The 15,344-nt window shown below is 44.2% G+C and overlaps 1 protein-coding gene across 6 annotated transcripts in view; it reads left to right on the forward strand.

Annotated features, from left to right (window-relative positions):
• Nucleotides 1-7,883: 7,883 nt before the first annotated feature.
• Nucleotides 7,884-15,344, forward strand: part of QKI (QKI, KH domain containing RNA binding) — a 142,562-nt gene continuing 135,101 nt past the window's right edge. For 3 of the 6 annotated variants that reach the window (XM_072966162.1, XM_072966163.1, XM_072966164.1), the window contains exon 1: nt 8,280-8,559. In XM_072966162.1, coding sequence (XP_072822263.1) covers nt 8,418-8,559 — 142 coding nt within the window. In that variant the 5' untranslated portion in view covers nt 8,280-8,417. Of the gene's footprint in view, nt 8,560-15,344 lie in introns of all 6 variants that reach the window. The other 3 variants (XR_012075120.1, XR_012075121.1, XM_072966165.1) reach the window with 2 other exon arrangements.

Genomic DNA, 15,344 nt, shown 5'->3' on the forward strand with positions numbered 1-15,344 from the left:
TGCTGAAACTGAGACTTGTGGGGGGTTCACTTGGAGAGATCAAGTTCACTTCAGGGAAGGCCCTGGGAACCCAGAGCTGTCCGTGTCTTCCACTTGCTTCTAAGGAAACTGACTTGCAGGCGCCACTTGTAGGACACTTGTCTCCTCCCACCCCACTCAGCAATTTTAAGTTCCTCAAAACATGATCTATTTTTTCCCATGGTATCTGATTTTTTAAAAAAGAGGGGAGGTGCTCATTGCTCTGCTTACCAGTGTCTGCTGAGACAAGAGAAAGGATGGCTTCGCTGAGCTGGCAGGTGGGGCAGACCTCACTACTCCTTCACTCCCCTGCACTTTGCTGGCTGGAGTCACCCGTCCCAGGGGTGGGAGAAAGCCCCGACTGGCATAAAGCAGCCCAACAGTTGCTCAGGCATCACATCTTAAACCCTAGGTCAGCCCCACAACTGCCAGTGTTAGAAATTAATAGCGGAATCAATGCAGGAATCACAAGAATCCTGGAGGTCTGGGAAGACCGTACCAGCCCACCCCAGTCTTGGCTCCTACAGAAGGTGGGCTCTTCCTAGGCCCCTTCGCTAATTGCCAGCTCAGGTGTTTATAAAACAGGAATTGAAGGGAGGCAGGCTCTCCTTTTCCACTTTGCCCCCTGCTACAGAGCTGTTTCTACCACCCGACCGCTGAAAACTGGGTCCTGGAGAGCATGGAGGCCCTGGGCCAGCTTTGGATCCACCATTGTTGCTGACAACACAGCCAGCCTGGGATCAAGGCTCCTTTTCATCAGGTTATTTATCCTTTTACTTCCTAGTGTCAGCTGTCCCGGGAACAGGAAATGGTTTTGTGCAATAGGAAGTGGCAGGAAACTGATGACTACTTTTGAGCTTCGTAGATACAATTTCAACATAAATAGAGATATTTACGCACATTCCAAGACACATGTGCTTTGACAAATAAGAACTATCTGCAGGCCTTAGTCTTCAGGTTTTAGAATGACGCTGTTCACTGAGCATCACTGGTTGTCTGAGCCCAGGGGTGAAAAGCCTCCTCCCCGCCAGGCTCCGTGCTGGCAGCCCGCGGTGGGCGAGGCGGCCAGCCCCTCCCGCCCCATCTGGTGTCTGCTCCATGCTCTGGACAAGTGGCAGGGCCTGGCTGTTTGAGTGAAAGTGCGCCTTCACGACGCCAGACACCGGACCAACTGAAATGCTGAAACCTGGTAGGCAGAGGGAGAGGAGAAAGTCAAGTCTGGCTATCAGTCCCTAGAGGTCAAGGAACCTTGCACAGAGAAGGGCCTGTAGCTTCTGCCCACCAGGGGCCAGGCTGCCGGAAAGAAAGCAGTACTGATGGGGCAGCTGGGTTACGGCTGGCACGTCAGCTGATGGGACGGCTTACAAGACTGCCTTTGAACTCCGTGAACCCAAATCTGTTTCCTCTTTCCTCATTTCACAGTTTTAACAGTTTAGTGTTCTTGCTTCCCTCCTCACACTCTTTCTTCTAATAGCTTTACCTGGACAGAGACAGGACACTAGCAAGAGGAAAGCCCCATCCTGTCTCCCATGGTGTCAGCCTGCAGTTTCCCACCACTGCTTAATTCTAGGCTCACACTATAAATATAAGGCACCCATTTTAGAAGTGTTGAACAAAAAGTGTTACTCATTTCACTATGTTACCTTTTATTTCCACCTAAAAAACGATGCTTACTGTCAATGGATATGAAGACAAATGCAGTGTAATTAATGCCAGTTAATCAACGTGTTGGCCTTTGAAGATCTATAGAAGGTAACTGTAACACCCTCTTACAGACGGGCTTAGACGGAATATTTCAGAAGAGTCAGTGCTTGCATCAGCAGTATTACTTGTATGTTTCAGCAAGAGACCGTGAATAGCTGTGGATGATGGGGGAGAGACAGAGCAGAGGTGCTTCTCTGGTGTGAAACAGGAGTTCACCATGAGGAAGATGATTAGTCATTTTTCAGCTCTGGCAGCAACTGGTTGATTAAAACATTATTTGGTGAAAAGCAGAAAGGAAAACTGAAGGCTTTGGTATTTTACTATACCTTGGTAAACATGATTTTCATAAATCTTTCTAAATTTGGATATGTGCTCAAATAATATACATATTTTAGGCAAAAATTTACCCATTTTAGTTTGCAGTTGGTAAAAACTAGTAAACTCAAGTATAATGGACAGGAAAATATGAAATAAACAACCGTCTACATATGTAAGCAAGCTGACACAAATAGTGGTAATCTTAAAAATGTTTTCAACAACTGGCATGGCAGGTGCACAAATGACCCGAGAGCCTACTGGCCGGGTGGGAGCAGGGTGCCGGGCGTCATGCCTTTGATTGCTGGGTCAGGGGATTCTTGGCTCTGGGGAAAGTGTTGGCAGTGCGGCTAAGAGCCCCAACTATGCCCTAAGTGGTGTTGAATATCAGTGCTGCGAATAATTCCTTTTAATCTTGAATCTAAATAAATAATAAAGTTCAAGTGATTCTGATAAAATCTCATTGCTATACAAGCCCCTTCAATATTAAATCAAAAGGTACTCATTTTCTGACCTGCTACAGATGCAGGGGACTTTGGATGCTCTGGGCCTGTTGCCTCAAATAGTATGTTTCTTGCAGAGCAAGACCTACCTCACACCCCAGGAATCATAACATCACATTGCAAAAGCTGTTCACACAATGACAGACACTGAGGCTCCTCCCTCACCTTCTGGTGTCCTGGTCACTGAAGACTAGGATTTTCAGATGCTACTACTTATTCCTGTCTGGGACGTGAGCAGGCACTTCCCCTGCTTGTAAATGTTTACTCACACTGGTTATTTAAAACTAACTCAGAGATTATGAATCAAACAGTAACTGTTTAATATGTTGAAAAATCTAACCACAGATTTACCCTGCAGGAACCGGATCTTAAGGAAAAAAAGCAACAGATGAACCCAGTCTGGGAGAACACTACGGAAATTGTTTTACAGTCACAAAACCATGAGTTTTATGTACTGAAAGTTGATTAAAACAAAACGCATTTTTAATTCACTCTTATATTCCCATAATTCACAGACAATTGTTTTTTAGTTCAAGTTTCTGTTTAAATACGGAATGAAGATTGGATTACAAGGGCCTGCATCCTGGCTGAGAATGTTTTTACCTCTGAAGTTTCATTGAGGGTCAAATGAGTAGAAACCTGACACTGTTAGTCAACATTTAACCCCATGCAGTGGTTTAAGCTAAATGTTAGTATTCCATCTGCAACTATCACGTTAGCGATTTAAAAAAAGCAGCACAATTAACATCAGATGGGAGCGGTGCCTTTCATTCTACAAATGCTGTAACTGCACTAGGAGATAGAAATATACCTCACTGAAAGGAACCCATGGTAATATTTTATTGATTCATTTCCTTGGATTAAAAAAAAATTCCCAAGGCTCTTCTCTGTGAACACTTCAGCTTGACATTCGAGGCCAACTGCAAGCTGGCACCTCCTGCTTTCTGGAAACCTTTACCCCAAAGTCTGTACTTTCCCACTTTTCAAGCTACTGTCTGCCCTCTCCCTCTGCAGTGTTGCTGTCTCTCAAGTAGGAGAGCAAACCCACCTCCTCCTCTAGCTTTGGCTTCCAGGCCTGGAAGCTGGTGCTCATTTCCATTCTTACGGCATTTTGTCTTCAGTACCTACTTTTATTAGTTAACTTTTCATATGTATGTGGCATTAACTCCCAGCTTCTTCTGTACGCGCATTAGGGTTGATGACAGGTATTTAGATATAACAGGGAATCAGATATTTGTTGATTAGGACAATCGCATTTAAAACATGTCCTTTTCAACCTTTTAAATAGTACCTGGATAAACCATCTCAGAATTTAAAAGGATACTCAAGAAATCTATTAAGACAATGAACAAACATTTACTTCACAAAGATACTAGGAAAACCCTACCCCCTTTTAGGACAATTTAAGGATTAAGATTTTTAAAAAGAGCATTTGGGACAAAAAGCCGTCAAAGACTGCTGCTTAAGTCCAAGAAAACCTTTTAGTTCCTATAAGAACTCCACGGTGATGAAGAAAATAAAAAAGTTTGGAATACTACAATTTTCCATTTTTAAATATCAAGAATAATAAATAGAACCAAATTTAATAGAACAAATTTAAGAGAACAGAAAATATACTTCCACCCATGGTTAATTACTGATATTAGATGTGAAACCATTTTTAGTGTCAATATTTGAGATGACAAAATTTCCCATCGTGGAAAAGAAGTTGTTATGCTGATCTGTAAATGTAAGCTCACCCATACATTTATTGTAACTTACTATGTAACTTACCTATGTGCCTTAGGAGTAAGTTGTAACCCATGTGGACATCATAAAGGTGATGCTGTAATTATGTAGTTAAAAATCTAATCCACTGATTAATTTTCAGAGTTTTAAGATTCTGAAAGGCAAGTGATGTACCCCAAGAATTTTTGTGTTCCTCGCTGCACTTGTCATTTGTAGGGTAATTAATGGTATAATATATATACCTAAAATGCCTGAGGCAGGACTTCGAGAGAGAAAAGGCAGAGATACTGTGGTACCAGCAGGTAGGTGGGAGGCCTGACCCTTAACGGATCCAGTTCTGCCCGGTAGGGGACCAGCTACTTACTGATTTAAAGCATCGGTCATCTCTCTTCTGAAAGCTGGCTATGAATGTCCACCTCAAATATGTGCTGCATGACTTAAAAGATATAATGCAGGCAAGGGTGTTTTGAACAGATCCTGGTGCATAACAAGCACTTAATATTTTTTTTGGAACCTATTTTTAATGTGCCTACATGCAGCATGCACTCTTTTAGGTGTTGGAAATTCCAAATAGAACAAAATAAACTCCTTGCTCTCATGGAGCTTACAGTGTAGGAGGAGGGGAAAGACAAACTTACCCACAGATAGAACAGGTCAGGTGGAAGTAAATGCGATGAATAGAACTAAAAGGCGGACGGTAAGCAGATAGAATATGGAAGTTGTGCGTGTGTGTATGGACAAGCATAGGCTATTTTACACAGGGTGGTTAGGGAAGCCTTCTGTGATAAGACCTGAGAAAGAGTGGGAGCGGCAAAATTCTGCAAGGAGAGGAAACACCAAGTGCAAAGTCCTCGAGCAGAAAGCAAGCTTGGCCTGTTTAAGGATCAGGAGGGATTCTGGGGGCTAAGCTCAGCGTGAGGTCATCAAGGCAGCAGGAGGCCAGAGCACATGCCCTCTTGCAAGCCTTGGGAAGATCTCCGGGTTTTTCATCTGGGGCGGGGGGGGGGGGGGAGAACCACTGAAGAATTGCGAGCAGAGAAGTGATCTATGTGTATCTGAAAGGCAAAACATAATAGCTACTATCAAATGCGGTAACCATAAGGGATTTACTACGTGGGAAATGAACACTGCCTATAATCCTTCTTTAGCCCCTATCTGCTTCACCTAGATTGTAAGAACCGGTGAAATCACTTTCTATGGGTCAAAAATGGTGGAACATCATCAAAAGTTTCAACCTTATTGACTAGAGCTAGTAAAGGGGCACAGGACATGGACTTTAGAATAAAATATAAGTGGATTTGAATCCCAGACCCAGGACGAATGAGCTATATAGTCTTGGGCAAGTGAGTGAACTCCCTTCTCCTTGGGTTCCCCTTATGTTAAATGGGGACAGCATAACCTAAGCCACAAGGTTGAACTAAAGATTGAGACATGTACGTAAAGCATCTGGCACCTGGTCTAGGAGCTTAAAAAGTAAGTGAACCGATTAAGAAGGGAAATTGCACATTTTACACAAGAGAATGAAATGAATAACTTAGCACCAAAACCCTTTGAAACTACTATCGTTTTGGTAGGTAGTGAGGAAGCAGACTTTAGTTTTTGAAGAGACAGCAGCTTTTTGATCAAATCACTATTTCCTGCATTTATAAAATTCATCCTTTAATAAACAATTAAGTAGGTAAATATTCTATAGCTCTATTAACAGTGATGGATGTTGGTGAACTTAAAATATTTGAGAGTTAAATGTTTTTAACTTTGTCTAGCAAGGCAATTCCATTTCCTCTATCAGAATAGCTTAACGTTAAAAACACACTCACTGTGCTAAGTGAACAGGCCAGAAGCTACTTGCCACTCAAAGAGTATCTGAAAATCATTCAGTAGTTTCAGTACAACTCAAACTTAGAAGTGTTTTTGCCAAAAACAAAAACGAAAACAAAAAAACCCCCAAACCAAAGTAAACCCCACTAAGCTCTTACAGTTAAAACACTGTAGACATGATTAACAGATATTTCAGTCACCTGTAATTCTTACAATGGTCAGTTTGATATTAAGTAACTCTGTCTACATTATTGACAATTGAACATGTCAGAAAAGGCTTGCAATAAAATGCAGATGCAGATTTAGAGACTAACAACATTCCATAAGCCAAAGAGAACTGCACTGTTGCAGTTTAAAAGATTCCCAAACAAACCTAAATATTTGAAATCTATCATACTGCATGAAAAGCCTCTTGCCCACTGTATGATTATTTCTGCAAGTTTGAAAACGTAAGCGTTGCTTTCGCTTTTCTAAATAGGTACGCGCTCTTTGTTTCGTCTCTTAATTGCGGTTGCATTTTACTACTGGTTGCTGACGCTGTCACGAAGCGCTACATCGCAAACACGGTTCGCTCTCCGCTGCTGACTTGGTCCAGCCGGTGCTGGCTCCTCACTGCAGCGGCTCTCGGAAGAGCGGCCCGCGGCCCTGGAGCGCGTCCGCCGCTAAGCAGGGCCACCGCGACGCCGTCGGGGCGGCAAGGGGCGCCCACGCAGGACCCGCCGCTCCTCTGGCTCCTTCTCGCCGCTGGCTCTCGAGGCCCGGGTAGACCGCGGCGGCACCAAGGGCCGTCGTGCGGTCCCACCACCGACTCAAAGGCAGTCGGAGCCCACCGTGCACACGTCCTGCGTAGGAGGATCCAGGGCCGCACAAACGATACCAAACGGGGCCGGGAGCGCAGCCCCACTGCTTCCGGGCCCCACCCCTGCCACCCCGGTCCGACGGCCCCGCCATCCCGGGCGGGGGTCTTCACTCCCGGACCCCCACGCTCGGCCCGCCCCTCCCCCTCCCTCAGGCGCGCCCCCTCCCCGGCCCCGCCTCACGCAGGCGCGCGGCCGGCCCCTCCCCTCCCCCTTTGCTCGCAGGGCTAGGGCGGGGGCGGAGCGACCCTCGGAAGGGGCGTGGCCGCCGGCCTCGACGCACGCACGCGCTCTCGGACCTTACGGCTACGTGTCGGGCCACGTGACGCCCACCCCGAAAGTCCCCCTTGAAGCAACAGGACGTTAAAAAAAATTGTTTTGGGGGGTGGCGGGGAGGGTGGTTGAGAGGCTTTTAAAAATCTATAGTAACGGAGGAGAGGATCGGCTGTGCGGCGGCGAGCACAGCCCTGACGCGCCGCAGCTCGCCCCGCTGGAAATCCCTCTCACCCACCGCCACAGCCCGACCGCGCCCGCCAGACGAGCCGGCACGGCAGCGGGGAGCGGGAGGCGGCGCGCCCCGCGCCCCCGCCCCAGTCGAAAGCACCGCCACCCGGCGCCCTCCCACGTCCGTCGGCCCCGCGGCCCCACACCGGCCCCTCCCTCCGCTCTCGCTTGCCCGGAGCGGCGACCCCAGCCCGGCGCCCAGGCCGGGCTCGCCGCGCGCGGCTTCTGTCACGCCGCCCACCCCGCCGGAGGGAGACGGCGCGGCGGCGGCGCCTGGGCCGGGGGCTGCGGAGGGCGGCGGGAGGAGGAGCGCGCCGGCCGGGCCCCGCTAACGGCCGCCCTGCGCGGCCCCGCCCGCCGCCCGCCCCCGGCCCTCCCCGCGCCGCCGCCCCTCCCCCCGCGCCGCCGCCGCCGCCGCTGGCAGCGCCGCCTGAACTGAGGCGAACTCCGCCGCCAAGTGAGTGAGGAGGAGGAGGAGGCGAGGAGGAGGAGGAAGAGGAGGAGCGGAGTCAGAGCGCGGCGGCAGCGGCAGAGGCGGCCGCGGCGGGGACCAGCCCAGAGAGACCCCGAGCCCGCGGCAGAGGCGGCGGCGGCGGCGGCGGCTGAGCGGGCGCGACCAGCCGAGCGAGCGGCGTCGGCCCGGCTCCTCCTCGTCCGGCTCCGAGCGGCCCGCGCCCGCACTCGACCCGCGGAGACCCGCCTCCCGCCTGCCGGCCTCGTGAGGGACGCGCCGATCCGGCGGCCGAGGAGCGGCGGCGGGTCGGGAGCGCGTCGGGCCGCGGGCGGAAAGTGCCTGCGGGGGCGGGGAGAGCGCGGCGAGCGCGCGGTCCGGCCGCCCCGGCGCCCGGCGCGGGAGCGGAGCGGAGCGGGACGCCGAGTCCCGAGCGGCCGGCGGCCGGGGCTCCCCGCCCCTCCCTCCTCTCCGGCGGCGGCGGCGGCGGCGGGCGGAGTGAGCTGCGGAGCCTGGAATATGGTCGGGGAAATGGAAACGAAGGAGAAGCCGAAGCCCACCCCAGATTACCTGATGCAGCTGATGAACGATAAGAAGCTCATGAGCAGCCTGCCCAACTTCTGCGGGATCTTCAACCACCTCGAGCGGCTGCTGGACGAAGGTGAGTCGCCTCGCCGGCCCCTCGCGGCCCGCGCCCGGGCGGCGGCCCCTCTTACCGGGACCCGACGCCCGCCGGAGTGTGGGGAGGGCAGGCAGGTCGCGGCCGGCGGGGACCGTGCGCCCGGGGACGGACAGGCCCGGGCGGGGCGCCCGGAGGCGGCGCCGAGACCGGGCTCGTGGAGCGCGGCGGGCGGGCGGGCCGGGGCCCGGGCGGGACCCGCCGGCGGGACGCTGCCCCCCGGACTCCGGGCCCCGGGCCCGGGCCCCGCACGGCGGGCGCCAGAGTTCGTGAGCGGGGTCGGCTGCAGGGCCACCCCTCCCGCGGCCCGGCTCCCCGCCGCGTCTGCGGGCACCGCGACGGCCCGGAGCTTCGCGGGCCTCGGAGGGAGCAGCCCGTCCTCGCTCACCCCGCGCCCCGCGGGCGCCTGAAGGACACCGGCCGTGGGGCCGCTCTGGAGGGGCCTCCCGGAGGACGCCGGTGGTTCCCGAAGAGGAGGGTCCAGTGGGGCTTTTGCTTTTTTGGAGTTTGTGTAGCTTGTAAATACTCGAGGGGAGTAGCGTGGGGCTTGTTAATTGAAAGGAACTCCACAGCGGACCGAAAGTAATGCTGATTTAGCCAAAGGCGAGGACAAAATGACAGCGGAAAGCACTTTTTGTCCTTTTGTTTGGGGAAGCGAGAACTGTTCGGGAGTTTAACTTCACTGGGCGGGGGGGGGGGGTGAACACGAAATACCGCGAGGACGGCTGTAGACGTAATCCCGAGTTTGAGAGAACTTCGGCGGAGAGCTTTCTCCCGAGGACGCCGCTGCCTTAGTTTGTAGGACAGCAAATCAAGACGTGTGGAAGGGCGAAAATAAAAACGGGTGAAAGTTTGCAAAAAATAAAAAATAAAAAAAAGCCGCGGGGAGCGAAGAATGACAAGATTAATTTTGGCCAACTCTGGAATTACTGTAACAAGGTCTTGAAGCAGTGACTTGGAGTATTCGTTTCTGGTAGCTGTGCATTATCTGTGGACGCCTGGGGAAAAAATATGAACAAAAAAGTGTATTTTGAAAATCGAGTAGCAGGGAGTTTCTTTTTCCTGTTTTGGAAGCATCACTGGAGGACTGTTAAGAAAGAAAACTGAAAACTTAATTTTATGGCGATGAACAATGGATTTTAGATTTTTTCACAAGAATTTTGAGAGATTTTTCAATAGATCTGGAGGAAAGGAATCTGAAGGTTAGGGAGTTGGAATGTCACGAAAGAACAAAAGACCGGAAATGTCTCCGTGGTAAAAGATGGTTAAAGAAGAATCCCAGGAGCTTTTGTTGTCATGAAAGTCATAGAAACAATTTTAAAAGTATGAAACTGTTAGATATTACTGCGTACTCGTTTTTGCGCGCATAAGTTAAACATATAGCGGTAGCCCATATTGAAATGGATATTTTTCCACAGTTGAAGCAGCAAGTCTTGTTAATTTCAAATTGTTCCGGAGAAAATTTGAGCTGTCCCTTTAAGGGGTTCTGCTTTTCCTATTTGTGTTGGCATTTGAAAGATTGTGGAGGCAGAAAACTTTCTGGAATGTCAAAAAAAAAAAAAATCGCTGGAACTCTTAAATTGAGTATTTCCAAATGTGAGCGCTAAGGGGCGCCAGTTATTTTTTTTTTAACAGGAGAAATGTTTGGCGTAAAATGTGTAACATACTCAATAACCTGATCTATGTTAAATTTAGTTGAAACTTAAATTATACGTCATTTCCTTTGTTATTTTGTGTTCGTATATGTATTTACAAACTTTGAAAATTGTTTGTTTTATAATTACTGAAACAATTATATCATGTTGCAGAATTTTCTCCTTGGCATATTTTTGTAAAGTTAAAGTTTTGGTAGTATTGGTAAGAATTTTTGTTAAGGTCTTTTCTTTTTTAAGCACAGTTGTGTAGGAGGAATCGTTTATAGTCACAAAAATGAAAAGAGGCTTTGACAATATTAGGGTTAAAGTTAAATTGCATTCTTTGTATTAAAGTGTTGAAATCAATCAAATAGCATAGGAGACTATTAAAAAAGTTTGGACATACTTTCACCTCATTTGTACTATTTGAAGTAAATAATTTGAGTTTCTCTGATTAGTTCTAAAAGGCTTCTCATTTGTGCTTCTATGTTGATCTAAAATCTCTGAATGATAATTTGGAGTGTGTTCTCTGTTAAATGGTAATTTGGAGTTCTCTTTTAAGAAGTTCCTAACGTTTGGCTCGATCATTTTTAATCTTCTAAATCTAGAATTCCAGTTATGTCAATATTTCTAACAAAGGTTTGTTTCTCCCTGGGATTACTTATCGTTTTGAGTTTCAAATGTTGGAGACCACTAGTTGAGGATGGTATATTCTAAATAACGTATTTTTTTCATTTTAATATGGCTTACTCCATCTCTTGTGTTAGTGTATCTTCAGTTTCAGCCTTTTTAACTCCCTAGTATACAGATTGCTTCTGTATGGTAGCTAGGATGTTTAAAATGGACAGCATAATGACTAGGAAGTTAATTGTTTTTTTTATCAGACCAGTACAAAGATGCAGGAAAAGGGGCTATTCCTTAGTGTGGAATAAGCTGCTTCCTGTAATTGTTAGCCTTATTATAAACTTAATTTGACTTAAGAAAAATATTGGTTTCTGGAGTGCCTCACTTTTTTTGTCCTGGGTGATTTAATTCTGAAATTTGACAAGTTGTGCTATACCTCTTTGTGACCCTTCATTGTCCAAAACAAAATTATCATGACTTGTGTTTGTGGTTAGGAATTAGTTTCCTTTGTACGTGTGATTAGGTGGAAGATACTTTATAAATTTAGATAAAACTAAAATTTTCTTTAGTGGTTAATAAAGTTAAGATACTGGACTTGGTTACAGTAGATTTATTTTCTGATATTTAGAAGTTTTGAATGAGTAGTAATTCTATTTTAAAATATTTTAAAAAAGAATGCTTTTAGAAATTTTTGCTGGTCAGTTTGAGAGCTTATTTGGCTGGTTACAAATTTGGGATTTCTGTGTGCTAGATTTTTTTTTGGTCGATTGAAACTTAATGCTTTAGACTGAGCATTTTAATTTTATGCCAAGTTAATCTTTAGTCTGTGTTTTGATATGGACTATGTATGCACAATCTTTTTTGTTTTTTGGGGAGGTGGGGGAAGGGTTGTCAGCCTTTTTTTCAAGTATCTTCAACGGGGTTGTTTTTTTAGGTTGTGAATGCATTCTTGGTTGGACCAGTCATAGGGGCATACCTTCAGGTGATAATTCTGATACTTGAGAACTTTTCATTGATGATAGAGACCATTACAGATAAATCCGAGGTTTTAAAGTCTTAAGCTGCTCTCCTAGAGAGAAATTTTCCATTGAACCCTTGGGACCATCCCTGGGAAAGAATAGTTACTACAAGGAGGCTTGTTTGTTTTTTGAAACGTTTCTTTGTCGTGAAAATAAAACTTAAGCAGGAACAGTATTTGAATGCAAATTCTGTTTTAATAAATATTATAGTTTAGAATTGAGAAAGCTTAAAAATAAGATCAGTTTGACTTAAAAATCCCAAACAGGGGGAAATGGAGATCTAGGGGTTTTAAAAGTAGATTTTAAGTTCCCATTTTTTAGGTAGATATGAAAATTAACATGTGTAGTATGGTTTAGAAGGAAAGCTAGCCTGAATCTTTTTATTGTGAATAACTGGAAAATTAGTACGTGGCTCAGAAAAAGTTAGCAAAGGTTACATTCTGCATTACTGATTTGAAAAATTTGTTTTTATTTTTGCATGATCTTTTTTGTGGGGCGGGGCGTGAAAATTTTCTTTTTGACCTCAATTTGTTTTTTCACTCTGCTCCTTCTCCCTTAAAAATGAGGGGAAAAAATATTTTAAATTAAAAGTTGCTTTACTAATTAACATTTTCCCACATTAATGTTTATTTGCATTTATTATTGAATGTATCATATCCTCAGTATTTCTACACTTCATTTTTTTCTTTTGAGAAACCTCACTCCATTTAAAAATTATAGGGTTATTTGTTGGTGTTTCGAGGCCTCTTGCTATATAAGTTTCTTAGATTTAGGGTTTTTTTTTTTTCTCCCTGAAGAAGCATTGTTGATAGTAATATTTGCAACAAAAGACTTTTCTTAAGTTGAAATAATTAAGTTGTTCTTTGGGAGCAAAGATTGTGCTTTTGTATGCAGTTCTTTTGAATTATTAGTAATAAGAAGGAAGCCAGTATTTGTATTCAGTTGTTCTTTCGATTATCCTTTTTTCTCCTCACCCAGGAGGTGTCACCAGCTATATAAGTATATAAGGTATCATAGAAACAATAATTTGTATAACAGGTCATTTATTCAACATTTATTTTATACTTTTGAAGCTTAACTCCTATAGGCAGAATATGTATTCAGAATACACGTGTATACTATGATGTGGGTGATTCCTTTTTTTTTTTAACTTTACCTAGTTTACATGTTTTGTAGTAAAAGTTGTACTCCCTAGGATATAACAACTGATTTGACAGAAATAGGTCTCTGTTAATTGCATTCACTAGTGTATTCGCTAGTATGAGCACCTTTTCTTAAAAGACTTTGAGAATATCGGGTGAAAACAAAGTAAGTTGACTTTTTTAACGCTTTGTACACATTATGTTTCTGTTGTTATCACCCTACTAGTTACTGTCCTGAAGCTGTTTGAAGTGCATCAGTTTTCCATAAGAACACATGGTTTTTGGTTTGCTTTTCAGGGGAGATAGATTTCAGCAAAAGAAGACATGAAGTGTACCCCTCTCTTATTGATTATGATTCAGTTGCTCTGTTTTTTTGAGTTCAGTGTAAGGTTTTTGTTTTGTTCTTTTGACTTTTTTTTTTTTGATATTAAGTGAATTACACCAGTATCATTACAGGGGCAACTTTTCATAATCTGACTAGAACCACATTTTTTAATTGAGGTTTGGTTGACTTACAATATCGTGTTAGTTTCAGGTGGATAGTAGTGATTCAGATGTGCATATATATACACACATACACAAACTTTTTTCAGATTCTTTTTCATTATAGGCTATTACAAGATACTGAATATATAGTTACTGTGCTATACAGTAAGTCCTTAGTTTTAATTTCTTATATGTATTGTAGTGTGTATCTGTTAACTGGAACCACATTTTAATTTGCTTGAGAAATTCAGTGTTGTTAATACAATTTCTTTGATTTTTAATGATGCAGTTATAAATAAAACTTGCCTTACTCTGTGGGAGATGTTGGAAATGCTATGCCATTGTTAGGTTTTGTTTTTGATAACTTTAAAGAGCCTAGTAAGCAATTTTCTGCTATTGATATGTCACCTATTGTGATGATATGCAAGGGTCTATTTTAGGGCAAGCGGAAGGGATATCATGTGGACCCATGTCAAGAAGTGATAATTAGAATTATGTACCAATTTTTTATTTACATCACTGATAGGACTTCATTTTCTTCTGACCCCTCCTTTTTTGACATTGACAGTTTATTATGAATTATAAATGCAATAATGTATTTTTCTCTTAATGAAAACTTTTGGAAAATGCTTATACCTTTCCATAATTGGCATTTCAGTTTTGGGGCTCAAAATAGCTAGATTGTTTGGTCCAGGTAAGATTTTTACAGCTTTATTTTCATTCAACAGAAAGCAAAAATAGCATTAAACTTTTCAGGGTGAGTACAGTTTTTCAGTATGACTGTGTTACAAAATTTGACTATAAATATAACCCCAGTATGTGCGAGGTACTACCCTGTATGTAGTTAACCTCATACTTAACGTAATATTACTATCTCTTTTCGTGTTTGTCTTCCCTGTTAGAATTTGTTCTTTGAAGATGGCCACCTCACAGCCTGGCACATGTACACTCTCAGATGTTTGTTGAATTAATAAATAGTTTCACACTTCAAATCCTTTTTTCACTTTTAGTTTCTCTAAAATGTGGGAGTAAACAAATATTTATAATGACTGTTGATAGTTTTGGGCAATTAGAAAAAAGGTATATGTATTTTTTTCCCTTAAAAATGATATTTTTTAGAAATCTTACAATATTTTATGTGGTACTTGCTCCCGAGCCTAATCTTAAGTTTGCTTTACTACCACTGGTATGAATGAAAATTAGAAAGATAAAATTGCTTTATTTAAGTAATAGTTTCTAGCCAGTCCATATATGAAGTATATCTATCTATATACAGCAGAGAAGAGCTATCAGTGCTCATCTCGGCTTTGGAAAGTTTTGGCGTTTATGGAATTATGTAGGTTAACTTTTCCCTAGTCAGTTACCAAAAAGTCAATATTTAGTGGATATATAGGTCTTGTACTCTGTGCAAAGCGCAGTAGATAGGAAAGGTTCTTTGTTCCTAACTGCTGCTTTGATTTGTTCGGAATAAAGAAGGGCTATTTGATGGTTTTAAAGTAGAGGAAAGCTGAGTATAAACATGTGGCCTTTACAGTAACTTAACGCAAATAGCAGTTTTTAAAAAAAACACAGGTGTTTCTTGAAGCTAATTTGAAGTAGTGCCATTATTTAGAAGACTGATAAACTGAAATTTTCAGTTAATTGAAACTTAAGCCTCTTAAAAGGGGTTTACTTTTCTGCTTTAGCTTTAACAGTATTTTAAAATAAATCTGTCAAGAGTTTTTAACAAACAGGTAGCTTGTAGAATATAAATGATTTATTCAGAATTCTTATAATTAACAGGTCAGTGACTGTACTTAATGTTTGCAACGTTGCCTCAATTTCCTGAAGCGGAAACTCTAGTCTGAAAGCCCAGCAATCCT

The sequence above is a fragment of the Vicugna pacos genome, chromosome 8 (genome assembly GCF_048564905.1).
Source record: "Vicugna pacos chromosome 8, VicPac4, whole genome shotgun sequence".
Lineage (NCBI taxonomy): Eukaryota > Metazoa > Chordata > Mammalia > Artiodactyla > Camelidae > Vicugna > Vicugna pacos.